A 27,976-nucleotide genomic window follows, 5' to 3' on the forward strand; every position below is an offset into this window, starting at 1 on the left:
ATAATTGGAAAAATAAAAATCTTCAAGTCTAACTTGCAGAAGAAGAAACGTGTGCATCTCTATCTTCATGTATAAAGTTACTTTTTTGATGTATTAATATCCTTATATCACGATTTTAATACCGTGAGCACATATGAATTGATTTGCACTTTCTGCAAATTGTGCAACGCAGCCACGCACGTCCATCAGAATTTAGCGGGCCGATACAGGTGGCAGTAATTCGCACCAAAACACCACCAGAACGCAGCGAGCAAGCGTGCACGCTGGCCCCCTTGCAGCTGCGCCAGGCCAGGCCACGCCACGCACGCATGCACGCACGCACGCACGCACGCTGCATCCCGGCCAAACGTGCACGGGCCCTTGTGGGAGGGCCCCGGTGTTTCTTTGCTAATTCCACCAGCATCTGTTCATTACTCCTGCTCAGCCTGCCGAAAGAAAAAAAACAAAAGCATAAAAAAAAAAAACAGTATTTTGTTTTGTTTTTTATTCCATGCATGTATAGTTGGACTATTTAGAATATGCAACGATTCCTTTTTATTGTTATTTTTACCCTTATTTGAATTGATGTGTCGCATAAATGAACAGTTTCTTTTTCTCTTTGAGAATCGGGGGCCTCTCCCTTTTTTCAAATTGTGATATGGATTTAATCACCATCAAATCAATTAGTTCAAGCCTATTTGTCAAAATGAATGTCTGCAAAATGCCTTAATAAATGCCGTGCAGAATGTAATCAGCAAACTGTTCATTTTGGTGTGGAAGTGTAGGCCTTCATTTGCATCGGGATCATTTTACACTCATCATATTATCACGCGATGTATTACATTAATTGTGTTTATCCTCGTCAAAATGTCCAAATCTTGAAATATATTTAAAAAAAATAGTTGCTGCTATTTTCACACATTGTTCATATGTTCGTGCAAAAAAAAAACATTACAAACACAATGATTCCCACTTTTATTGACTTGTCATATAAGACAAAATAATAGACACCTCCCATTCCCATCAGGCGTATAAAAAACAAGTAATAAAAGCAAGTGATATGAAACAAAGTGAGATAAATAAATGGGTAGGAAATGATTGTTTGAACTAAGCATCTTCATTTGCTGTAACTCCGTTTTATTAAGAGGCTCAATTTAAATGCTTCATTACTTTCAAATCTCAAGGCAACAAGTTACCTCGATTTTTATTGGTAAAGTCTTCCTCTTTCGGTTTTGCAGTGATAAACGCTGGCGCTGTTGGAGCCCTGTTGCCAACCGAAACAGCAGCACTCAAACTGAGGCACATCAATAGCCCCTCAAATGAATTCAAACGCGTAAAGTGTTAAAGAGAAAAAAAATGTATACATTTTTTAACAGTTGACGTGTGCTCAGATGACAAAATGTTTGCGTGCATGTTCATTTTTCTGTCCTTTCTCCGTAATAGTCATAAACGATTTTGGTTTTAAATGACACTTTTGCTGAATTGTAATATGTAAAAAAAAAATGTAGGTAGAAATGAATGCCTCCCTATGATATTTTGCAGAAATACAGAGTGGACGCAAACGCATATAAACATATTCCTAAATGAGTGTTTTGTTGACTTTCTTGTTGCAGCTCCTGTCATGGAGCTCATTATAGCTTGTGCCGGTGTACCTAATGAAGTGGCCGCCGAGTGTCTATTATGCAGTGGTGTTTGCTGCACAGATGGCAGGAGTGTTTTTCATTCATTTCTTTATTTATTTATCTTTCAGGGAGTGCGAGGCAATGAGCAGTGGGGAGGGTGATGGGGAGGCGAGTGCGGAGGATGCCGGTGGTGCCGCCATGGCACGGTCACGCGGGCAGCAGTAATTGGCGGCCATATTGAGGGGTTTTGCAGTGCTGCCGGGCGGGCAAACTCCCAGCTGGACCTGTCACATGCCATTCAGTCCAACTCATTGCCTCCATTTTTTTTTGTTCTTCTTCTTCTTCTTCTTCATCTTCTTCATCTTCTCCGTCTTCCTGCATCATCCCGATGCGCTACTTCTATTTCTTGTGTTTTTTTTGTTGTTGTTGTTTTTTTTTCCTTCCTCCAAATCACACGTACACTTTCCACATCACCTTTCTCTCCTCGCGGCCACTGCCCGCAAACACTTTTTCCCAGTACATCACACCCTCGCCTCAGGCTCGGCTGGCTCCCTGCTATTGGCGGCTCAGCTTCATGTAACCACACGCACACTAACTCTCTTTCTCCAAACTCACCATGAAGAGTCTATGGAGAAAAGTCTTGGGACACTACATTCAGCGTCTGTAAATAGATATGACAAAAAATTACCTTCAGAAGCCTTTTTCAGGCAAAGATCCTGCAAAAGAGACACATTAAAGCCACAAAAGGCACATGGATACTTCCTCAAAGATCTTTTGCATGCCTACACATCCCGAGAAAATACATCTTAAAACCTATTGTGGCTGGAAGGACATTCACAGAACAAGCCAAGCAGTGTCTTCGATCCTGTTCCTGGAGGGCCGGTGTCCCCTGCCTGTTTTCCAACTCTCCCTGCTGCAAAACACCTGATTCAAATGATCAGGATCGTTATCCAGCTTTTCCACACCTTGCTCATTTGAATCAGGTGTGTTGCGGCAGAGAGAGATTGGGAAACAGGCAGGACAGCGACCCTCCAGGAAGAGGATTGAAGACCCCTCAGCTAAAGGGTCATTAAGGATGGGCCATGATTCGGGATCTGTATTTGCACAATTTCAGCAGTTATTTTTAATTTAGAAAGAAATCTCCGAATGCACTTTACATGGTCTTGAAAGTAGATGCTGCACGTCAATAAAGCACCTTTGCCATTCACACAGAAGCTGGGTATCACGAAAACATGAAAACTTTGACCGTGTAAAATGCTGAATTCAATGTTTTCATTGTAACCGGGTTCTGTGTTAATGGCCAAGGTGATGAGCAAGTTAGACCCAAGCTAATAACAGATACAAAACGTATTTTTAGTTAAGATGATGGCAAGATATTTTATTTAAAAAGAAAAAAAAAAGACATCTCTGAAAGACAGAGATGTTTTTTCTGTTCCTTATGTTCATGCCTTCATTGCCTTGAGATGTGAGCAGTGTGGGCTTGTCAAAGACTAATGAACATCTGTCACTGAATTCAAACACGCAGATGCTCTCAACACACACACACACACACGCACACACACGCAGACACACTTAAATCGCTGTCCTCGACTCCTCAGCCGCCACCCGCAGGTTTCGACTTTGACCTCAAAGCGCGTTTCACCTTGTGCGGATTTCACCTCGCTGTCCGCCGTCTGTCGTCCTGAGTGCTCGCATCCCGAATGACAAACATAGTAATGCTCAGTCAATTCGCCGGCCAAAATAATAGGAACAGCTCTCAGTAAGATGCGCCGCAGGCTTACACCACCGCAAAAGGCAATCACATACTGCATAGACGCTGTTAAATGAACAGCGAAACAAATAGAATAGAAATTCATCAAGCAAATGCCATAAAATGCCATTTTATATTCGAGCATCATTCAGATTGTTTAAACTGTGTACTCTTGCACTTATTGCCAAGCTATTGATGGAAAAAAAGAAGACACTTCCCCAAAGGTAGACACACCAACAAACAAACTACAAATCTTACATTTTCTGAAGAAGAAGACAAACTGCTGATGTTGCACTTTTTGAAAAAGAAGAAACGATTGGGGTTTCACTTTTGAGAAAAAGAACAAACTATTGATGTTGCACTTTATAAGAAGACAATCTATTGTTGCCAACAAGAAGGCAAACTTTTAATGACGCAGTTCCCTCAAAAGAAGACAAACCACCGAATATGCAATTCCCTTTAAAAAAAAAAAAGACTAACTACTGATGTCTCACTTTCTGAAAAAAAAAGAAGCTCTTGATATTGCATTTTCCTAAAAGAAGACAAACCTTTGCTGATGCATTTTCCCAAAGGGAAGACAAACTAGCGATGAGGCACTTGCCGTGGATTTTGTCGATTCTTCACTTTCTGAAAAAAAAAAAAAAGACCAACTACCGGTAATCAAATTCTCTCCAGATCACAATGGAGCAGGCGTGTCAGGCAAGCTGAGCGACATGCTACATGCTGCTATTTTGGTTAGCAACAACAATAGCCTTATTACAGTCGCTACCATTTCTTTTTTTCTGAGGAGGAGTGCAATTTGGGGTGAGGCGTTTATTTGTTCAAGCCGACAAACTGAGGCCCGGCGTCAAATCGAGTGGATGCCAATATTTGCAGCAGCGATGCATTGGGATGACTTTGTCAAGTGTGTCTCGGTTGCGAGTAAACGGAATGGAGTGCGCGCCTCTCTGGATTAAAAGATTATCAGAAGAGGAGCGGAGAGGAGAGGAGCTCCCGGTGTGGGTGGGAGGCAGTAGAGGATGGTTGATGGGGGGGGGGGCACTCATCCACTGAATTGGGGAGGGGGGGGGCATGAGGGTCGCGTAGAGACATGCTGGTATTGAACATATGCTCATGCATATGCGCTCATGAATGAATGTATGCGTATAGCGACATAAAGACTCGTCCAATTATGAACTTAGCGACGGAGTTACTTTTAACAGGGCGCCAGCGTTCGCAAAGTGTCTTCGCAAGATTTACTTCTTCTGCATGATTGATGCATTCGGCTGGGAACAAAGTGAAGGCCTAATGTCCTTTATGGCCGTTACCGCTGTGTGTAAATAGCGGGAGTTAGTCTTCTGTCACTTCTTGAATGTAGTTGCGCAAAGAGAATAATGCTCAGTAATTACGAATTCATCATCACGGTGGTTGTTTGTGGAGGACTTCCATCATCGGCGTCAAACTCACATCTGTCAACTTGTGCGGCCAAATGAAACAACTTCCTTTTGTCACCCACCGCCATAACATTGGGATATAATATATCAGAGTGTCACTTTAAGAATTGTTGGAATAATAATTCATCCTACTTTTTCCATCGGCAAAAATCTATTCATCTTGTACTTTCCAAAAAGGACAAATGATTGATGTATCCCACTCTCCTAAAATGAAGACAAACTGTCAATGTTGCACTTTCCTAAAATGAAGACAAAATCTCACCGTTGCACTGAAAAGAAAAAGAAATACGATTGATGTGGCACACTCCCACAAGAAGACAAACTACTGAAGTTGCACATTTCTAAAACGAAGGCAAAAGATAAAAGGTGACGGACTTTCCGATTAAAACTATTGATGTTGTGCTTTCCTAAAATGAAGACAAACTATTGAGCTTGACCTTTCAGAAAAAGATGAAAAATGATTGCAGCGTTCTCGAACAAGACAATCTCTTGAAGTTGGGGACAAACTCTTGATACTGCACTTTCTGAAAGAGAAATGAATGATTGATGTTGCACTTTCCTAAAGTGAAGACAAACTCTTGAGCTTGACCTTTCAGAAAAATAAGAAAAGCAAGTGATTTTGCACTCTCCAAACGGGAACTCGAAGTTGTACTATCTTCAAATGAAGACAGTCTATCAATGTGACTTTTTACAAAAAAAACACAAAAAACGATTGTTGTTGCTGGATTCTGTGCAAATGCATTTCAAAACCATGAAAGCTCTCCCAGCTCCTAAGCAGCCAGTGTGCGTTATCACTGTGCAATAAGAGCTTTACATAGTTTTTTTTCTTCGTCTGCAAAAATAACAAACACTAGGTGATGAAACCAGAAGCTCCTTGGCAGAGGTAATAAGCATCCGTCCGGGTCGGAACATCAGAGCAAATGTGGGGGAAGCTCGTCAGCGTCCGACAGGATGAATAAATCAACTCTTTCCCCCTGAATTAATCTCTCTCAAGTTGAGATTCTATTAGCGATGAGCTTGGACATCTCCATGGTAACTGGAATTCCGCTGGGCGTTCCCAAGCGGCTTTGCTGGTGTGGCACGCGCCCGCTAACGGGTTACGTTCACGCGTAGGCATTCAAACTTGCAGCGAGCGTGGCGTTTGAAAGCGCCCAAATAACGTGACGTGACGTTAGAGCCATGCATAAAGAACGTGCGAACGATGAATAGTCAACGCAACGCCGTGCGTGCGCATGTGCCTCCATCCTTCCAGTTGCCAGACGCGGCCGAGTTGCCAGAGTGGGAATGCCAGAGGGAATGAAGCGCCACATGGCACGTTGATGGCGGGGCCAGCTGGGGGGGGGGGGGGGGGGGGTGTTCATGTGTGTGTTCATGTGTATATTCTGTGTGTGTTGAATTGAGCGGGGTTTTTGTTTTGCATGTTAAATTCCACAACATCTGTTCAGTAGGCAGAACCATATACACCAACTGGGCTGGTGTGTGTCAAAGCAGCGGTGGGGCTGATCGGGGGCCCTTTCACTTCCTATAGAACGAGCCCGCACTCAAGTTACACCCCAAAATATATCATTCGACATTCATTGTTATCATGGATTTTGAACATTTTGTAACTGTTCCTTTGAGGTTTCATTTGGCTTTAGAATTAAATGGCGGGCCCAATCAAGTGCAAGAAAGTGCAACATCAATTGATCATTTTCATTTCAGGAAAGTTCAACATTGATAGTTTATCTTCTATTTTGGTAAGTGCAACATTGATAGTTTGTCTTCCTTTTTGGAAAATGGAACACTGGTACTTTTCTTTTATGAAAAATGGCGACATGAATAGTTTGTCTTCTTTTGAGGAGAGTGAAACATCAATAGTTTGTCCTATTGTTTGAATGGAGCTACTTTTTAATTCTTCAAAAAGTGCAAATGTCTTCTTTTTAGGAAAGTACACCATCAGTAGTTTTTTGGTGGGATGAATATCACATCAATAATTTGTCTTTTGTTTTTTAGGAAAACTCAACTTCCGTACTTTGTTCTTTTTAGGATAGCGCAACATCAATATGTAGTCTTCATTTTAAGAAAACCCAGCACAAATAGTTTGTCTTCTTTTTAAAGTTCTCGGCTGAGCGCACAAAATAATAAATTCATTGTGACGGAGTAAAAAACAAAAGCCGAGTGATTACATTTTCTTCACACATGTTCATTTTGCCGCAGGCTGATTAATGTGACGTGACCATCCCAATTTGTTGTTCATCACAACAACTGGGTTAAGAGTAATTTCTAGCATGGTCGTGTGGAGGCTTTTCCACAAGCTGTGTGCAGGTGTGCGTGTGTGTGTGTGTGCGCGTGTGTGCGGGCATGTGTGTGTGTGTGTGTGTGTGTGTGTCTCAGCCTCGCCATCTTCACACATGGAGGTATGCACATACAAACACACGCACACAACTAGTCCTTCTCCTTCTCCTGATCATCATCCCCGCTGGCACTATGAGGAAAAAAGTCTCCACCACCCTCCTCCCACTTTCATTTATCTGCCCCCACTTGCCCCCCTAAGCCCACCCCCCCATCCCCACCCGTGGCAGCCGATGTCTTTCGCAGCGTGGTGCGCCATCTGTTGTGTTGCCCCCCTTCCGCCTTCCCCGCCACAAACACACTAACCAACATCAACTCTGTCCTTATACTCGATGCAGAGGAAATGTGCATTTAGGCATTGAGTAGTCACAGCCTGTGCCACGTTGTGCTTTGAGAGTAGAAGAAGAAGTGATGGTCATTCTTAGATGAGAACGGGGCAATTCAATTGCATGAATTATAATTCTGACGCAAATAGCTCTCAGTGTTTCTTGGCCAATAAAAAGAGAAGACCTTTTGTCAAAAAGACTCACCTTAAAAAAAAGAGGCTTCAACATGTCTAATGCCACTCGCAGTTTAAGCTTACTGTCAAAATAAACCTAAAACAAAGACAATTACAGATGAGATATTTAAATCGACTTCATAGCTTTGCTTTAGTTAAGTCCTTTTTGCTTAGCGCTAACAAACAATGCAAAAATGCCGTAAACGAGTTAGTAGATAGCATCAGCGCGGAGGTGTTATTTCTCTTGAAGCAATGGATATTTAACACCAACTATCGAGCAAAACGTTTATCCTCTGCTTTTTTTATTTCGCAAAAGCCTTGCATTTAAACATGGCTTGAATTTACTGTCCAACCAAACCTAAAACACAAAGATTACATGTGTGTTTAACAGAACCACATAACTTTTCCTCGCTAAAATCGGCTTACCTTAATGCTGGCGCCCAAAGCAAAATGCAACATACGTGTGAACAAAAACTGTGGAGCAACACATGTAGACAGACAAAATAACAATACTCACAAGCGTATGTTCTTTATCATCTGTGAAGAACAAGTAATTGCTGAGGACGTCTGACCGTCTCCATGACTATACTGCCCCCAGGTGGCCAAGGCGTTCACGACAGAAACAGCGGCACAATGTCCACTCAGTTGAAGCAAATAATATGGCGAAGCCGTTTCATTTCAGTATCTTCTTTCTAGAGCGCTAATTTTCTTTTTTCTAATAAAAAAAAAAAACACACTATAAATGTTTTGGTTTCTACAAGAGATAGCAAGATCCGACAAAATCGTTTCGCCGTGGTCACCTCATTTTTTTGCCAGATAATTAATGAGGAGAATGTGCGTCCAATGTCCAAACAGAGGCTGGCATCGGCGCCCGAGGGCGTCATTCCGGTTCATTCCGCTGATTTAACCCACAAATGAAAATTGATGCGCTGCGTTCGCTTTGGCTAAAAACGTGGAGTGACACGTGAACTTTGGTGAGCAGACTTCAATAAATAGCCGCCCCCCCCCCCCTCCCGAAGCTGCTCGTCTCTTCTCGTCAGGTGTAAATGGAGGCGCGCGACCACGGCGACAGCTCATCTGTCAGCCGCGGGGGCCACGACTGCCACTCTTGGAACGCCACCAAAACAATTTCTCCAGTGAGGCGCCAGCGTGCTGTTTGATGGCACGTATCAGAGGAAAGGGTCTTCACTTGCTGCTCCTGAAGACAATTCAAGCAGCCAGCACTCGCTTTTCACGGCGAATCCTCCAAACCGGCATTCAATGCCACGCTCCTCCCTCATTAAGCGAAGAGGGAAAAAAAAAAAAAGCTTTGCAATTTAGCGTCGCCCATCTGTCGAGGTTACCTGCTTCCGACAACCAAATTCCCCGCCACAAGCCCTGGAAGACGCCCAAAATGGAGGCTTCAAAACAAAATGGAATACTTCCTGCTCGCTTTTGTCAATGGGACCATCAAATTAGGGTCTCAAGTTAGGCTTTCGTGTCTGTTTCAACACGAGGGCTTCAAATTAGGGTATCAAGACAGGAATAGGTTCTCAAATGAGAGTTTCCAGACAGGCTTAGTTAGCCTTTGAAGACAGAGTTACGGTCTCAAGCCTGGGTCGGCTTTTGACAAGGATTAGGGGTTCATTGATTTTCAAATTAGTTTCCAGGCAGGGATGGGGTTTGAAATTAGGGTTTTAAGACACGGATTGATTTCTAAATGAGTTTTTCCATATACTAATATTTTGCCCTTTCTTGAAGCCGTAATCCTGTCTTGGAACCGTAACCTCATTTGAAAATCAATTCCTGTCCTGAAATCGTAATCTGGAGGGTTTGTCTTGTAAATTTTGTGCATGGGTCCTTGAAACCTTTGCGTGCTCCCAATTTCATGGCAGTTGGTCAAACTGGTGGCGGGGCAGATTTTTTTTCTAGCAAATTTGTGACTAGTGATCCCATTTTGTGGTGCTTTTTATTTGGAACTCAATTTTACATGACATCGATTGTAATGTAGCATTCATGTTGTTTAACGTACAATTGAAGGCCTCCCCCCTAATAAATGAGAAATGAGAAGAGAGAGAGAGCGAGCGAGCGAGCGCACGAGCGCACGAGCCACACAGCAGCTGTCCACCTAATTCCTCCTTAACCAGAGCGCTTGTGCTCTGATTAAGAAAGCGATCTGGCCTTTAATTTCCTCGTGACACCGCTTAATGCCTCCGGCGCGTCTCAATCGCCTCGACGAGCCCGGCCGGCTCCTCTCGCTCTCTGCCGACATGATCGGCAAGAGAAACGGACAACGGATGCCTTAAAGACCGGTTTAGACCTTCAGATTAAGGTTTCAGAAGAAAGTTGGGGTTTCAAAATAGGGTTTCAAGACAGGTATACAGTTTGAATTTAGGGATTCGATTCTGGGTTCGGGCCCCACAAAAAAGATAGGGTTTCAAATTAGGGCTCAAGAGTTTCAAGCCTTGCCAGATTTTGAAACCTGAGTTAGGGCTTCAAGTTAGGCTTTCAAGACTGTTAAGAGTGTCAAGTGGTGTTTCAAGGCAGGGTTGGGCTTTCACGTTAGGGTGTTAAATCGGGGTTAGAGTGTCCAAGTAGGGTTTTAAGATCAAGTTAGGAAATGCTTTTGACTTTCTCCATCCTCAGCCGCGGCTGATTGCATTCGACATTCTTCCTTTGTTTCCCTTTTCAAGTAACACTCACAGTGCGGGTTCATGTTAGCGCAGATGCCGCCAATGAAGCCTCAGTAAACACCACAGTGTGCGCGCGTGCGCGTGCTTGCGTTCGTGTGCACGTGCACCGCTCGGGCCGCCATGTGGCACGTGTGTGCGCAGAGCGAGGTGGCGTTGCTAGGAGCGCCAGGTTGCGCGCAGACAGCGGCACACATGCACGCTAGACGCGGCAGCCTGGCACTGGAGAAGAAAGGAGTGGAGCAATGCCAACAAGATCCCCACAGGAGAACCCCCCCCCCCCTCCCACACACATAAACGCACACACACACACACACACACACACACACACACACACGCTCGCCCCCCTTGAGAGTTGAGGCAGAGGAAGATGGAGATGATCATGTAGCCCCCGTTGGCCACATGATACGGCCGTAAAGGCAAGGGAGATTGAGGCGCAATTTACCAGTAGGGTTTCAAGGCCGGGTTAGGCTTTTAAATAAGGTTTTCAGGCTGGGGTTACAGTTCCAAGTTTGGGTTTGAAAAGATAGTTTCTAGTCAGGGTTGCGGTTTCAAAGAAGGGTCGTTGGGTTTGTAACGAGTAGACGGCTTTGCACGGAGACATTTCCGTCGTTCTGAATGAAACGGTTGCAAGCTTGCAACTCAAGTTCTCCGGTCAACGGTTTGCACGGGACGCCATCGAATCTATTCCCATCCGCTGCCGACATGCGCCACTACATTGAATTCGAATCGGAAAACAAGGCTCCGTGTAAACCCGGCAAGTGTTTCAAGTCACGGTTGGAATTTCAAACAAGGGCTTTTGCTTCGGAGTAAATCAATGCAACTGCTCTGTTCTTCTTTGTTGGAGACGTTTCACCTTGAATCCCAAAGTCTTCTTCGGCTCTAAATTTCAGGTGTGGAGCTTCCCTATTTATGCAACAATAGGCCGTGGTTGGGGCAACGAGCATCCTGCATACCAATCGGTTGTTTACTCATCACCTTGGCGCAAAGCGGCTCGAGTTAGGGCCACTCTTCCCGCGGAATGAGCTGATCCTTTTGGGGAGGGGCGTCGGGACATTGTCGGATGGCAGACCGGCCCCAAAGCTCCTCCTCGGCTTCTCCACTTTGACATTCAGTAGAGGGCCTCTTCTATACCGCTTTCAAATTGTCCCAATGCAGAACTTGGACACTTGTTGTCCGCAAAGGAGTGTCCCTTCTCGAACTGCTGATTGCTGATGCTCCGCCCCCCAAAAAAAATAAAAATAAAAAAGATGAAATGTCTTCGAGAAACAAGACTCAATCTTTACAGATTACCACGACCTGGATGACTGAAATTTTTCACGGACACGTTTTCCGAGTAGGGTTTCGAGATAGAGTTGCAATTTCAATTTAGGGTTTGGGTTTCAAACTAGGTGTCGGGTCTGGATTAGGATTTCAAACCACGGTTGGGGTTCCAAGTTTGGGAGGAGTTGGCGTTTTCTCTCTACAGCTCGTCTGCGTGCTCCTTTAAAAGGGGGCGTCGTGCGAACAGGCCCGTATGCAAATGAGGCGGTTATTACCCCACTGCTCATCAAGCCGCGCAGAGGAGACATTAATAGGCTGATGAATATGCATGCGGATTTGTTAATTAAGTTAATTATTCTGCTGAAAATGCATTCGTCTTCCAAGGACATCTTCCCCAGGATTTCAACCTGCTCCGCTCATTAGTCATGCGATGTTTCACGCGGGTGAGGGAGAAAAAAAAGAGACGGGAGGGGGGAGGATGGTGTTGTTGTTGTTGTTGTTTTGTTGCGGGGGGTGCGGGGGTGGGGGGGGTTGTCGTAATGTGTCTTAATGTCACGTGCTCACAACAGGATGCTTTGAAACTGCCTATAAAAGGCGTCACCTTCTTCGTCCCCACGCCCCTTTTTTTCCAAATATGCCGCATTATTCCCCCCCCCCCCAAAAAGAGGACATTTTCATCCTGTCTCTTTCCCGCGCGCGTGTGCTTCCTTTCTAGCTCGCCGCCTTCTCCCTAATTGCATATTAAAACCCTTTTAAATGAACTTTTGCTGCCAACTTTCCAACACATTAATTAATTGTTTTAGCCAATTAAGTGGCGCCGTGCAAATGAGCCTCGTCGCAAATGGTCCTACAGGGCCCCCCCCCCACGCACGCCCCCGCCCCCCGGCCCCATCTCCTCCTCCCCCTCGTCTCCTTTCCTCCCCATCTTCCCGCTTCCTCTTCCCAGCTGCCCTCACACTTCAAGGCACACAGCGCCACGGAAGCAGAAAGCGTACCCCCCTTATCGTCACGTCCCCCCCATCACCCCCCGCCATAATGCTCCACTGTTTTCTGGACCGTGTCCAGCCTTGAGGCTCCTCGCTGATCTCGAACTTTTATGGAGAGAGAAAGCGGCTCATTCAAAAAGCTTTAAAAACCACAATGGTGCTCGTAAGATCTGCTGATGTCATCATTCTGCTTAAAATGCCAGACACAAAGTAGGGTTTCAAGACCAGGTTAGGGCTTCAAATCAGGGGGCTAAGGTCAGGGTTTCAAGCTAGAGTTAGGAGATTAAGTCGGGTTTTCAAAAGATTTACAGCAGGGTCACCGACTGCGGTCCTCGAGGGCCCCTATCCCGCATGTTTTAGATGTTTCCCTCCTCCAACACACCCGATTCAAATGATCGGGATCGTTATCAGGCTCCTGCAGATGAGCTGATCATTTGAATCAGGTGTTGGAGGACGGAGACATCTCAAACATGCAGGAGAGGGGCCCTCGGGATCGGAGTTGGTGACCCCTGCATGGCTTAGACTGCATGGTTCAAGTTAGGATTTGGAGTCAAGGGTAGGGTTTCAAGCCTGTGTTAGGGTTTTGAGGAAGGGTTTCAAAACTGGGGTAGGCTTTCAAAATAGCGTTTTAACACAGGGTTATGGTTTCAAATGACGTTACAAGACAGCATAGGGGTTTTAAACTAGTGTTCCAATTTAGGATTTAGTATTCTTGGATAAAAATTGAAAGCAAATGTTAGGGCTTTCATTTAGGGTTTCAAGCCTGGGTTAGAGTTCCAAACTTGGGTAAGGGTTTCAATTTAGGGTTTGGGGACATGGTTAAGTCTTGGCTAAGGGTTTCAAGACAGGATGAGGCTTTCAAACTTTTTTTTTTGATTTTTTGTTTTAAATCAGGGTTTTAAGACAAAGTCCGGTTTTCAAATTATGATTTCTAGGCAGAATTAAGCTTGCTAGGAAGGGTTTCAGGACAGAGCTAGGGTTTCACATTATGCATTCAAGAAAAGGTTCAAATTGGGCTTTCAAGACAGGGTTAGGGTTTCAAATGAGAGTTTTGAGCAGGGGTTAGGGTTTCAAGCCTTTTTTGGTGTTTGGGATTAGGGTTTCAAGACATGGTCACTGTACCGGACAAACGTTTGAGCTTCAAAATAAAGGTCCAAGCAGGGTCATGTTTTGAAATTTGAATTTGAAGACAGCGTTAGGTTTTCAAATGAGAAATCTCAAGTTGCGGGAATGGCCTCCAAAAACCAGCTTGGACGTGGACCAGCGCCAGCGTCGGCAGTTGAACCTGACTAAATCCTGGTGGCGCTGTTGCACCCGGCGGATTAGACCGGGCGGGCTGGTGCCAGTCTCTGTCCCTGCATGCATGTGCCACTCCTCATCCCTTGGCACCAAGAGGCGCGCGTTGGGTCCCCGGCGCGTGCCTGCCCCTCCCCCGGTTGGCACGCGAAGGTGAACTAGCCTCTGATTGATGGGCACGCCTTCAGCCCTCCGTAGGCCTCCTGGTCCCCTTTCTGTTGGCACCGGTGCACGTCGCCTCGTCTTGCGCGTGCCAACTGCAGCTCTGCTGGGGCACATCAATTACAAAAGAGAGCCGCCGCCGCCGCACCTCCTTTCCCCCCTGGTGGCTGTCGACTGCAAGCGCGGGGGCCCTCAATCGGCCGAGTTGCATGCGTGAAGAAGGCTTTCCCGAGTGGCCATCGACTCACGGGTCAAGTTAGGATTGCAAGGTTTCACTTCGGGGTTTCAAGCTAACGTTATGGTTTTAAATTAGGTTTTGAAGTAGGGAATACCGGTATTCACACTTGAATACTCACCGATACAGATACCAAGTACCGATACCACTAGTACTGATCATACATAAAATTGCAATGAACACGATACCACGAGTACTGATCATACATAAAATTGCAATGAACACAATGACAGATCATTTTGAACAACGACTTTTCCGTCTTTCTGACGCACATGATTTGCTGACAAATGGCCACAGTGTAACATCAACTACTTGCAAGACTTACTCGTTGTCTGACTTTTTTTTTTGTTTCTTTTGCCTTAAGTGTTCGAGTTTCAAGTATGGTTTCAAGGCAGGTGTTATGGGACAGAGTTTCAAATGTGGTTTTCAAGCCTGGGTTAAGGTTTTAAATTACAGTTGCAAAACAAGGTTCATATTTCCAGCCACATTTTCAAGTCTGGGTTAGAGATTCAAGCAAATTTGAGGGTTTTGAATTATGGTTTCAAACAGGTGTGAGTGTTTCAAGACAGGGTTTATCTTTCAAATTACACAATCAAGCCAGGGTTAGGGTTTTAAATAACGGTTTGAAAAAACGTGTTTAAGATTTCAAATTAGACCTTCAAGCCTCGGTAGGATTTCCAAATTTGGTTTAATGCAGGGGTTTGAGTTTCAAGACAGGGTTGGTTTCAAATGAGCTTGAGCTTATGCTTGGTACGGTGCGTCATCTGACGGGCAGGTCCTAATGGGTGGTGGCAAAAGCGTCCCCGGAGAGTCGTGCATGTGTGCAGGCTCAGCTGCTCAACTGGGCTCAGGTGCACCCTTCCCATGTCGTCTCATCCACTTGCTTAATTACCTCCCTGTCACACACACACACAAAAGTAGACATTGTTAAAAGGCGGCACTCATCACCACGGGTCGATGAGCGAGATGCGCCGGTCAAGCTGCGGGAAAACGCGCACGGAACAGGGATAGCTGGCTTGCGGTAATTGGGCGCCATCTGAAGTATTCTCCACATATTACACTCCATTGAAATGTCATACTGTACTGTTGTTGTTGTTGTTGCTTGAATAAAGCTGGTTTTCAATTTTAGTTCAGTTGATTTTCAATTCTATTCTAATTGGCGATGAGGTCACTCAAAATCATTCGTCCCTCTTACTCTTTCAGGAAGTGTCTGTCTCTGGATTTCCACTTTACGTTTTGTCTAAAGTTTCCAGGAACTGTCGCCGCACTTCCATATTTTGCTCCAGGAAATAATTGTTTTTTGGGACTAAGATAGATAATTCCTACTACTGTGTTACATCTTACAAAAGCGATGATGATGTCCCTCAATTATTGTGCGGGCGTTTTGTGTGTGCATTACGGTAATGTACGGAAGCCGGCACAGGTCGAGAAGGTGTTCTGCTGGACAGGGGCAGCGGGCGGAAGCGCGAGGCAGACACAATGGCGGCGGTGCCCGCAGTGCTTATGCAGCGCAGTCCTGCCACGGAACCTTCGGTTCCGGTTCCGCCAGCGGGGGGTCAGCCTCACGCGGAGCGGGTGAAAACCGAAGAGGTGACCGGTAAGTGTGAATTACTGTCGCCCCCCCTGACCTTTGTCATGCCCCCTTGGCTAGCCTGGCTAAGCTAGCGAGCGGAGGCTAACTTGAAAGTAGCACACAATTTAGCCTCAGTCAAGTATTTTTTTGTTCGTTTTTATTTGTGTGGGGTGGGGGCAAAATCTGTATGCTACTTGGACACCCCGCAAATAAAGTCGGTTGGACAAAATGCTGCCTTGTTTTGGTTGTAACGTTGTAATACATGCTCAGCACCTGCACAACTTTGCGTTGCACTTCAATAAGGCAGTTATAAAATTGTGCATGATGTCTTATTACCTGCTGGTAGGTTGTGTTTGAGCTAATGCTATTTATGAATTGATTGTATGAGCGTTTAGAGTTGTTTGGGATTACAGTCATGTACAGAAAGTACAGGAGGGGAAAAGTCATTGGAGACGCATTGAAAAATGTGCAAACTAATTAAAATCATATATTTGATACAGTGCTGGATAATATGGTCTTTCAATTAAGAAACACTAACGAGATTTCTGATTTTGATCGATTTTCACCCTCTTTTTAAAGAACAATTAAATGACAATGATATTATTTGTTACAGCCACAATAAGTGTAAGTGTCCTTTAGTCAAAACATGAATGTAAACGCGTTTATAAACGTGAACATTTAAAATTGTCACTTATTTTACATCATAAAATGAGCTGTCAAACTTGGCTCAACTGGTCCATGGGTCTATTGACAGCTCTCTCACAGTCTTTTCCTATGTAGACATGGACAGGAATTGTGGCAAGTGGCTTCTCCTTGTCATACGAAATGTGAAAGTAGTTCTGTTTCCTGGCGAACATCGATAAATTGCCCAAACAAAATTTAAAGCGGCGTGTTTGTTTTACAGAATCGGAGAAGCAGAGTCGCATGGCTGTTTTGCTGGAGAGGCTTCATGCCAAGCACAACGCGGCCCGCCCGTGGCAGGAGACCAGCAAGGTTGTGCGTCAGGCTATGGTGAGACCCACTCATTACATGTTGTTATTATTATTATTATTATTACTACGGAATTACAGTGGTATCATGACTTACAAGTGCCTCAACTTATGATTTTTGTACCGAGCAGTCAAACATATTTTCCCCACTAGTGTACAGTAACGACATTTAACATGACACAAATATTTGTACGTGCTTTTCTCGTTTGCTCTGTAGGAAAAACGCGGGATGATGAACGCCGCCGGTCACCAGCTGCTGCTTACCTGTTTGGAAACCCTCCAGCGGGCGCTCAAAGGTGAGACTGACACATTTTTAAAGCAGCTTTTCCACATTTTATGGGATTCATTTCCCCTGAAAGTTCCAGAAATGTGGGGTTCTTGGCACTTTTGGTTCCAGGGGACTGAGGTGGTCGGAACCAAATATACCCATTGGGTCCGTCACAGCATTTCCATCAAAAGTTCAGAGAACTTTTGGCTCTGAGTACTTTCATTACAAGAAATTGACTCGCGATTCTCTTTTTCAGTTTCATCTTTGCCTTCCATGACAGATCGTCTTGAGTCCATAGCGAGACAAAACATGTGAGTGTTCCCACTTCCAGTGAATGTAGAGGAAATGTATTCCAATGGAAAACTTTGGTCAGGTTTGGGGTCTTTTCTTCGCCAGGCTGGGCTCCCACCTGAGCACGTCCGGAACCGAGTGCTACATCACTTCGGATATGTTTTACGTGGAGGTGCAGTTGGACAGCGTTGGCCAGCTTGTGGACGTCAAAGTTGCTCATCAGGGAGAAAACCCCACGGTAAGGTTCTGGGGTGGAAATCCCAACCCCTAAAAGTTCTTGTTTGTTTGAAGATGGTGTCGTAGGAAAATGAATGTGTTTTTGTTACAGAGCTGCCCTGAGTTGATTCAACATCTAAGGTGCGCTTACAATTTGCCACTGTTATCAATGAAGGATTATGTTCATTTCTTGCATGTTTTTTCTAATAAGGGAGAAGAACTTTGAGGAGTTTTCCAAGCATCTTAAGGGACTGGTCGACCTGTATAAGCTCCCTGGAGACAAGTGTGTTTTGAATTATTTATTCTTTTAACCCCTCCCAGTGTGGGTATCCATTTTGATATTTTTTTTCTGCCTTGCAGTAAACTGAAAACAAAGATGTATATTGCCTTGCAGTCTCTGGAGCTGGATCTCACCAAGATGATGCACATGTTTCGGTGCGTTTTCCTGCCTCACTCGTCATTTATACAACAAGCTATTGGCTGACTATAAACAGTGGTGCCTTGGTTTTTCAAGTTGTCATCCACCCAATTTTGGGGGTTTGAGTTGTTAGAAAAAATTTGAGATACGAGCGCTGTATGGAGTAAACTCAACTCACCACACGAAAGAAATTGGGCTAAAACGGTTTAATTCTTTACATTTTATTTAATTATGTCATTGATGTATGTTTTTATAAGGTACAATAATTAATGAGTGCTATTTTTCTCATTTAAAAACACATTGCAAAAACATTTATTTTGGAGACTGGAACGTACTAATGGCATTTGCATGTCTCAAGGCACCACTGTAATCTCAAAGCAAATTTTGCTTTTACTTACATCTTCTAGGATTTGCTTTATTTCTCCTGATGGCTTTTTTACAAGTGTTTTTTTTCACTGAGCCTTAATGAGTACCAAATTCCACAGAATAAAAGTTGATTTTTTTCAAAAAAAGGAAACCAAAAAGTTTCTTTATGATAGCAACCAAATCGCTTAGCTGGCAACACTGACTGTGCTTTTTTCAACTATCTCCTCTCTGCACATCAGCAAAGATGCACTTTGAACTACGGAAGATGCATTTTCACTTCATATTCCTGTAACTTTTGCTTCTCAGTTCTAAAAGTCTCCTCAAACTGTGATAAAATCGATTAATCGCCCAGTCTCGTCTCACTCGTCAAATTCTTTCTTTTCTTTTTTTTAACTGTTGTTTAAAACCCCCCCGTAGGCTGGCAACCAACGCCAACGCCGTCGAAACGATCCTGCACGGCAATGTGGGCCTGCTGTCAGCCAGGAGCGGCGGCCATCTTGTCACCCTCCAGTGCTACGTGTCTCCGTACGACATATTCGAGGAGGGAATGGGCGTGCACGTCAACCTGACAGACGCCAACGGTAAAAGCCCCTGGAGGATGTTTGCCGTTAGCTGCTTTTGAGCTTGGTTTTGATTTTTTTCTTCATGGAAAAACTGACTGTCTACAACAGTGGCGCGCTCACTAGGCATTAGTGTTTCCGTCACCATCGAGGGAACGGCCAACACCTACAAGCTCCCCATTGCGCCGCTCATCACTGGATCGCACCCAGTGGACAACAAGGGGTAAAGGATATTACATTTTAGCCTTATTACAAAATGGAATCCTTTTTTTTTTTTCTGAAATTCTAAAAGTCTGCCGTCATGGTACGTCTTGAGCCGAATTTGAAGGGACAGAAAAGAATTGAATCCGTTTTGGAATAAGACAACACAAGCGCTCTGAGCACTTTACAGCCGCACTGTAATTTAAATGAAGTGCATGTACTGGTGGTTCATTTAGGATGTGTTTCAGAACACCCTCCTTTTCCACGGCGACCAACTCCAACTGCGTGGACCTGCCGGCTTGTTTTTTCCTCAAGATGAATCGGCCCATGCCATTTTCCCAGTCCTTCATTCACAGACTGGGCAATGCTACAGGTGAAGTTGAGAGAAATTATGCAGTTGGTTTGGCAACTCAAGCACAAAACCACTAGTGTCATACAAGTTTGATCATGACGATGAAATGACGACTAATACTGCAATCAATTCTAATCAAGGATAATTGGATTGATTGGGTGTTTTACAGCTATCCCTGTGTTTGAAAGCACCCCAAGCTGGTCTGCTCTCTACCAGCTGATTGTCCAGAGTCAACTTCAGGCCCCGGAGGAGGGGGGCGCTACGCTGCCGCCCTCACACAACATGCACTTCTACTCAGTAAGCAGTTCTAGTGTGCATCCTGACACATGTTGTTTGACGTAGGGTTGGGCAATTGAACAGTTTTGATTGATTCATTTGAGAGGGAGGGGAAGTCGATTGAAATCAGACATCGGATTTTTGTTTAAAAAAGTAAAAAAAAAAAAAAAAACAATTCAAGAGGTTTTCTCCGTGCTCCAACAGGTGCTGCCAGACCAGCAGCACTGCTACTTCCTGAACGGCGACGCCCCGGTGCAGGACGGGCATTCCCTGCAAGGTGCCCTGGTGAGCAAGATCCCCTTTCGCCACCCGGCACAGGTGCCCCTCCTGCTGGACATCATTCGGCACCAGGCGGCCTACAACACCTTGATTGGCAGCTGTGTGAAGCGGACGTCCATCAAAGAAGGTAGCCTCGCCTCCAATGATATTTTTGTTTTGTTTTTTTAATCCAGAATCGGTCAGCCAGCAATGCTGATTTTTTTTTTTTCACTTTTATTTTCATTTGGCCTTCAGACAGCATCGGCCTGCTGCAGTTTGAGGTTTGCCCCCTGACCGACTCGAGCTTCAGCGTCTCTTTCCAGCATCCCGTCAATGAATCGTTGGTCTGCAGTAAGCTCTCGCTCCCACACTATTGAACAGAAGCCTTTGCTGATTTCATGTACTTCCTCTTCCTTGTATCTCCTCCTGAGCTGAGCAATGCACTTCCTGTTATGTCATCATGAAAGATCATACTTGAGCAGGTCGCTCCTACCAAGACCAGCCTGCACAAGAATTCAATGCATTTTTTTTTTCAGTTGTAATGGACGTGATCGACTCCAGACAGGTGTCCTGCAAACTATATAAAGGACTGTCTGACGCGCTGATCTGCACCGATGACTTTATTACCAAAGTGGTCCAGAGGTAAGGGTATTTGGTAGATTTGAAAAAAAGCTTGTTTTGGTAGAATTGGGAATGTTTTACTTCAGGAATGGGCAAACATTTACGTTATTACGAGTTTTTGTGTTCACTTAAATACGTATTCCAAGCCTATTAAAATATGTATTGTTTTTTATCTCATTTAGGAATTTAATTTATTATTATTCTGGATATAATACAATATTTGTAAAATAAATAAATGTATTCATTTAACTTTGTCATATTTATTTTATTGGTTTGCATATCACACACTCCCTTTGAACTCAGAAATATGTATAACACCCTCCTCTCCCATGACATGTATTTACTCTCATTCACCTAATTAATCAGCCAGTTGATTTTAAATACAAAATAATAGTGAAATTATTATTTTTAAAGTATTGTTAATTAATTAACTGGTTCATTATAATTAAATTTGTTGTAAATACTCTTTTTTTTTTTTTCTTCAAATGAACCTCTCTGACCTTCCTCTTGTCTCAGGTGCATGTCCATCCCGGTGACAATGCGGGCCATCCGGAGGAAAGCGGAGACCATCCAGGCAGACACTCCGGCCCTGTCTTTGATTGCGCAGACGGTGGAGACCATGGTGAAAAATAATCCGCCGCCATCCGGTAGTCCCGCCTACAACATGGCAGGCGGAGATGCGACAAACCCCATGGGGCTCTTGGGACTCGCCGGCGGCAGCACGCCCACCGGAGGAGGACCGCCCGGCGGGCCTAATTTTACCGGGTCCATCACCTCTCTGTTTGGGATGTCTCGCAACGAAAGACAAGGAGCCGAGTGCCAAGCTCAAGTTGGGCAACAGCAGCAGGTGCAACAACAGCAGCAGCAGCAGCAGCAGCAGCAGCAGCAACAGCAGCAGCAGCAGGGTCAAGGCCATCCGGATGACTACAGCAAAGTGACGCAGAACCCAATCCTGACGAGTCTTCTGCAGATAACGGGAAGCGTCGGTTCCAGTCCCAGCTCGCAGAACGCGCCGCCGCCTCATCAGACTCCGCCGCCGACGTCGTCGCCTGCTAGCAACACCAAGAATCACCCCATGCTGATGAACTTGTTGAAAGACAACCCTTCGCAAGACTTTGCCGCCCTGTACGGTTCCAGTCCTCTTGAGAGACAGAATTCATCCTCCGGGTCACCTCGTACTGACAGCATGGGGGCCGCTTGCCCCGGAGGAGGCGTAAAAGGCAAGAAGAAGCGGCCACGAGTGCCAGAAAAGGGGGGCTTGTTGCCCGGGACCCCTGGTGCCGGGGGAGCGGCCGGAGGTGGTTTGGGCATGAAATCCCAACAGGCATCTTCTTCCATGTCGCACCATCAACACCACGCGGTCTCGCACGAGGACGATTTCCACCGCGAGCTTCTCTCAATGGATGTGGATGCGTCTCAGAACTCCATCTTTGATGTCAATCTGCCGGGCGACGGCTTGGACACGCCCCACAGCATCACTCCAGCCCCGAGCCAATGCGGAACCCCGCCCTCTGGCCCCAGCATGCCTTATCCGCCGTCTCACATCCAGGCCCAGCCTGCGCCGGGCGCCGGCCCACCCCGCATGGTACGCCTCTCTAGCTCCGACAGCATCGGACCAGATATCACGGAAATTCTGTCAGATTTGCCCGAGCAAACCGGTAAAGCCAGCAGTGGAGGCCAGCATCCGATGAGCGGGGGCGGCGACGACGCGGGCCCGCTGGGGACCCCCATTCGTGATTCCTCCAGCTCAGGACAGGGCAGCGCCGTGTTTGACTCGGCAGACATTTTCAACACCAACAGCAACGAGAACCCTTTCACGGACGCTGCCGACTTGATCGCTGAGGCCGCGGCCACGCCCACCAGCGATTCGTCCTCCACTAACTTCTTCTCCGACGCGACCGAATTCAACCCCGACCTGCTGAACTCGGGCCACGGCATCTCCCAGAACTGCTTCGAAGACAGTTCACCGAGCGCCGACGGAGACATGGATCTGGTGAAGGGTTTTGGCGGTAGCAGTCAGCAGAATACGCCGTCGGGCACGCCTCAGAATCCTACGCCGCACGGGCAAAACACACCGGAGCCCTCGCTGAAAGACCCCTTTGATATGGGCATGTTTTTCGGAGGCAACAGCGGCAGTGGCAAACCGCTTCTCGGGCAAGCTCCCGATTTAGGAGACACTCATTTTGGAGGCTCCCAGAGCCCCCTCATGATAGGCTTGGGGCCGGCATGCGTCGATTTCAAAAGCGGCGACCCCAAAGTCAAACAACAGAGCCTCATGCGGCAAAAGGATGAAAACGGCGGCAGCGGAAGTAGCGGCTCGGGAATGGGAAGCCTTTCGGCCGAGGGAAAACAGGTCAAACGTAGCAGGACTCCATCCAGTGAGGGCAAATCCAAAGAGAAGCAGCCCAAACGTAAAAAGATGGACCCAGACGGGAAGTCGCCCTCTCACAGTTCAGGCGGACGCCCGTACACGCCTCCCAGCGGCGGCTCTGGCTCCGGGGGGAGCTTGAGCGGAGGAGGCTCCAAGTCCCCTGGAAGTTCGGGATGCTCACAGACGCCACCCGGCGGCGCCACGCCTCCCATTCCCAAGATTACAATTCAGATCCCTAAAGGTGGGAAGACCTCCTCCCATAGTGGCTACACGTCCAGCAGCTCAGCCTCAAGCGGCGCGGGCGGAGCCGGGGGCACGGGCAGCAGCAAAAGCCACCATTCCCATTCCTCTTCTGGCAAGATCAAATCCAAGGAGGGCTCCGTGACGCAAGGCAACAGCTCAAAGTCAGCAAGCGGTACGGGGATCAGCGGGGGACCGTCCCATTCCAAAGGTTCTTCTCAGGGGATGGGGGTTGGCAAACCGGGCTCCTCCCCGATCACAAAACATGGACTCTCTGGGACCGGAAGCAGTGGAAGTGGACTTGGGACTGGCAATAAGATCAAAACCCAAGGCGGTAAGCCTCCCGGGTCGCTTATGAACCCCAGCATCAAGCCCAACATCTCCCCTTCTCACTCTCGCTCCAGCAGCTCTGGTGAAAAGCTGTCTTCACCCATGAAAATCCAGCAGTCCCAGGTGCCGGGAACTCCGCCTTCCTCCAAGGCCAAATCCCCAATAGGCTCAGGCGGCGGCAGCTCCGGAGGGTCCAAGTCTTCCTCGGGGGCGGGTATGAGCTCCCAGAAGCCGATGAGCGGGACCCCCTCAACTTCCACGTCCTCATCCTCCGGCTCCTCTTCTTCTTCCGGTTCTCTGGGCTTCTCTGGAGGCTCCCAGTCTCAGTATAGTGGAGGCGGCGGTGGAAGTGGCGGTGGCGGGAGCAGCGGAGGTGGAGGTGGCGGCGGCGGCGGCAGCGGAGGAGGCCAGAACAACGCCAACAACCCAAACGCCAAAGGAAAGTCTCCCAGTCGGAACAAGAAACCTTCCCTCACAGCGGTCATCGACAAACTGAAGAGCGTGGGCGGCGTGGGTGAGGACGGTTGTGAAGTCGGCCCGCCCGCGGGTCCGCCTGGTCCCGGGGCCCCGGCCGGCAGCGTTCCCGGAAATGCCCCCCCTTCAAACTTGGGTCCCGCCAAGCACGCCGCAACCTCCCAAAGCGGGGACTACAAGCGGGAGAGGCCCGACAAAGAAGCGAAGGCAAAAGTGTCGGTTTCGGGGGGCGGCGGTGGGGACAAAAAGCTGATGGATCCCAAAACGGGAGGGGTGAGCGGCTCCGGCCTAGCCAAGATCATCATCAGCAAACCCGACGGAGGCTCGCCCAGCATCAAGGCTAAAGTCACCCTGCAGAAAGGCGGCGAAGGCCCCGGCGACTCCATGCGGCCGCAGATCGGCAGCCTGAAGGCCTCGCCCCTGTTCAGCGGCTCCACGCCCAAGCACGACCGCTCGTCCCCCAGCCACAGCCGCTCGCCTGGCCACACGCCGCTCAACCACGACAGCGAGAGCGAGTCGGGCAGCAGCTCGGTGGCCGAGAAGTCCCACCAGAACAGCCCGAGCTCCGACGACGACCAGACGCCGCGACCGCTCCCTGCCCAACAGGACTATATGAGCGCTGTCCCGCTGGGCTCCGGCGAGAAGCACAAGAAGCACAAAAAGGAGAAGAAGAAGAGGGAGCGCGAGAGGGAACGGGACAAAGAGAAGAAGAAGTCGTCCATGTCGGGCGGAGCGTCGTCGCACCCCATGAAGGCGGACAGCTGGTCCCGCTCGCCCATCTCGGCCTCAGAGTCCTCCTTGTCCATGCTCGCTTCTGAGCGGCCTTCGCGGTCCAGTCCCATGTACATGAGGAACGAAGATGACGACCTCATGGACTCGGCGCTCACTGGCAACCTTTAATGGCACTATTGTAAATATTTCATTTTTATTATTCACGGAAATGAAATGCACACAGGTCATTCGGGATGCGACGTCTTAGCGGTATTTCATTTTGGGCGTTTTCCTCCCAGGGCCGCGTACCGAAAAATGCCAAAATGCAAAACGCACGTATTTCCGCAAAGTGACCGGGGTGCGTTAATTGCGCAAAGGAAAAGTACATAGCCTCTTTCCGCAATTAGTCGCCGTGAAGTCCCACTAGAACAGCCACAGCTCATGAGTCCACTTCCAAGCTTTCAGTGTTATTTAGAATCTAGTGTACTTTTTGTTTTTTACCATTTTGAACTCATAGAACTCTTATTTATTCACATTCGGATCTTGTGTTGTAAAGAGAGTGTCTCTTATGAGTTATTTGGAATGGTCCATTTTGTTTGGGATAAGTAAAATAAACACGACACGGAAATACGTGGTGACCAGGTTGCGTTTATTTTACACAACGTTTTCCCCAATTTGTGGCCTGAGTGCGTTTGTTTCCTCAACACCTAAATATTTTGTACGCCAGGCATAGGTGCAGCTGTTTTGGTTAGCAATCCGATTCGAACAGGCTCTCCACTTGACTCCTACATGAGGAAAGATGTCGTTTTCTGAGAAATGGACATTATTCTTGCTCTACCTTTTGACGTTAAAGCTGACTGTAGATTTTAATAAGAGCAGTTGGGCATACTGTCCTTTTTCTTCTACATGTTCAATAAAGATTTGAACTTTTGAAAATGCCTTAACTACCTCTCTCTGTTTATTTACAGCAGCAGCAAAGTCGGGGAGTAAAACAAAGTGTAGAGCTGGTGAGAAAACACTACTTTGAGCCACTACCACTTAAGTGCGCTAGAGGGTGACATTCTATCAGGTGATTCTTTTCATAATCACAAATGCTGACTATGTACTAAAAGTGGTTCAATTGTGTGCATTCGTTTCCCCTTCCTGACATTATCAGCACAAAGGCTCCCCTGGGGAAGGTCGTCCAACCTTTTTTGTTCCCCCAAGTGTCATCTTCAGCCAGACAATACAATAGATGTACTTTACAATTGGCGGCTTGAATGTCACCACTGAGCCACCGGCTAAAATAGATGACCTTCTCAAATCTTGCTTACTCCTGAATAAGGACGAGAATATACATATTCACCTGTATTTGCCCTATTATTTTGATTGATAGACATTTTTTTACTATACATATACATGTACTGTACCCTGTATATGAATTCTGGCCATCCATCTCCATTGAGCTCCGACTGGGCTCGTCCTTCACTTGTCTTCATTTGAAGGCTTCAGCAGCAGCATCTTGTTTCTATTCTGGAATGACAAGTTAGCCTCTTTGGATTCGGAAAAGTTTTGCCTAATTGCCTCTTTCTTAGGAAGAAACTTTAGCGTTTGTTTCTATTCTTTCTGCCTTTCAGCAGAAGCGCACGCCGCACATACACAACAAGCACCTCATTAGAACAGCCGCGTGGACTCTGAGCAATTTGTCAAATGTCAGACAAATAGAAAAAAAAAGGGGGGGAAAAAAGGAAGGAAGCACAAGTGCTTCTCTGGGTTTCGCCTGCCCGAAGCAAGAAAAAGGATGAAAACATCCGCAATCTAACTACAATAACCTCATATCATGTTATATCTGATTTTATGCATGTATGCCAAAATTCTTTGCATGTATATATTTTTATATTGTTTATTATGTAAGAGTAACTTACAAATACATGACATGTTATAGGACTGAATATACACGTTATATAGTTTACATATAATTATTTAAAATATTAAAAATGACAATGTTTTGGGAAAACATTTGAATTTGTACATATGATGTATGGTCAAAATAATACACAGTATAAAAAATATATATATATTAAAAATACATTTTTATAGTTTATATGTAAAATGTATTTGTTATTTACAGAATGTAGTACATAACACTAAATAAAATGTATGTATAATCGAAGCATGATACATTTCAAATGTATCATGCTTGGACTAGCAGTCTGTAGACTGCTTTACATGTGTATAATTCTAATAAATTATTCCATAACCATTATATTATATATTAAAAATTATATGTAGATTTTAAGGAATTGTATCACACTTTCCCAACTATTTAACAGACGGATTGAAGTGGTGATCACCTATACCGTACTACAATGATTCTCATTCTAGGGCTCCCTCTTGTGGTATGCGGAGGAATCACTGCACAAGTACAGTTCAGTTTTATTTAACTTTCAAGTACAATACATTTACATTTAATCTTTAAAAAATCTTTGCTTTTAGACTTTATTTGGGGATTTTTTTTAACTTGCATGTGCAATTTTTAGATGGTACTTGTAAAGAGGTTTGAGAACCTCTAGTGAAGTGCCACATGCCTTCTGTTGACTTAATTGAGGAAATGATTGGCATGTACACAGACATGATGAAGCAAAACGCACTTAATTGAGAAAAAACAGCTTAAGAAACATAAGCATTACTAACCGCACATGAAAAAAAGTAGGCCACAGCTGCAAAAAAAGTCTTCAAAGAGATGAATAACGGAGAGAAACAAGGCTGCGTATGCAAAGCACACTCACGTGTTACATCATGAAAGAGATTTGTCACCAACCAGGAATTGTTGGCTTTGACCCACTTAGTGCTTCATTCCAGCACTTTAATATGCAATTAAAGTGCTGGAATGCAGCCTTCTCATATCAACAGCTCACACAATTTGGATTGCATTGCACGTGTGTGATGACACCATGTCCAGTTAAATTGGCCAATGAACCAAACTCCATGACACTTTTCCAACATTTACAAGATATAGGTTCAAAACTTGATTTTTAGTAGCAATTATTAAGGCGTCGTCGATATGGATTTGTCACATATCTCCCGTCGAGTCATTCGGCATTTGACAAATAAGTGTGATGATAACCATAGAACAGGTAATGGACGTCATAGCAACACAGGAAAGGTATAACTGTATCTTCCAATGAAGGTTCGCCTCATCGGCGTGGGCGTACCTCGGGCATTTTGGACCAATCAGGAACGAGGCGGGCGCTACG

The 27,976-nt window shown here is 45.9% G+C and overlaps 1 protein-coding gene and 1 long non-coding RNA gene across 8 annotated transcripts; one reads left to right on the forward strand and one right to left on the reverse strand.

Annotated features, from left to right (window-relative positions):
• Nucleotides 1-14,894: 14,894 nt before the first annotated feature.
• On the reverse strand, nucleotides 14,895-15,563 carry LOC147128782 (uncharacterized). Its single transcript, XR_015082555.1, has 2 exons — nucleotides 15,421-15,563; nucleotides 14,895-15,121 (listed from the first exon to the last, which is right to left on the reverse strand). It is a non-coding gene; the product is annotated as an uncharacterized LOC147128782 (long non-coding RNA).
• Nucleotides 15,564-15,660: 97 nt separating this feature from the next.
• med1 (mediator complex subunit 1) lies at nucleotides 15,661-27,948 on the forward strand. 7 transcript variants are annotated; one of them, XR_015082626.1, is made up of 18 exons: nucleotides 15,661-15,822; nucleotides 16,703-16,809; nucleotides 17,005-17,083; nucleotides 17,312-17,366; nucleotides 17,452-17,584; nucleotides 17,675-17,703; nucleotides 17,774-17,845; nucleotides 17,923-17,997; nucleotides 18,764-18,927; nucleotides 19,018-19,129; nucleotides 19,344-19,480; nucleotides 19,629-19,756; nucleotides 19,940-20,141; nucleotides 20,249-20,344; nucleotides 20,530-20,635; nucleotides 21,131-24,939; nucleotides 25,709-25,809; nucleotides 27,910-27,948. XR_015082626.1 is itself a non-coding variant. In XM_086017130.1 (17 exons), exons 1-16 carry the CDS (start codon nucleotides 15,705-15,707, stop codon nucleotides 24,927-24,929), a joined length of 5,412 nt encoding a protein of 1,803 aa, XP_085873256.1. In that variant the 5' UTR covers nucleotides 15,661-15,704; the 3' UTR covers nucleotides 24,930-24,939; nucleotides 25,709-26,671. The 7 variants fall into 7 exon arrangements, 6 of the variants coding, with proteins under 6 accessions (XP_085873256.1, XP_085873258.1, XP_085873255.1 ...); XM_086017130.1 differs by lacking the exon at nucleotides 27,910-27,948 and having other exon boundaries at nucleotides 25,709-26,671; XM_086017132.1 differs by lacking the exon at nucleotides 27,910-27,948 and having other exon boundaries at nucleotides 25,712-26,671.
• The last annotated feature ends 28 nt before the right edge of the window (nucleotides 27,949-27,976 follow it).

The sequence above is a fragment of the Filicampus tigris genome, chromosome 19 (assembly GCF_054856515.1).
Source record: "Filicampus tigris isolate MCC_2025a chromosome 19, RoL_Ftig_1.0, whole genome shotgun sequence".
Lineage (NCBI taxonomy): Eukaryota > Metazoa > Chordata > Actinopteri > Syngnathiformes > Syngnathidae > Filicampus > Filicampus tigris.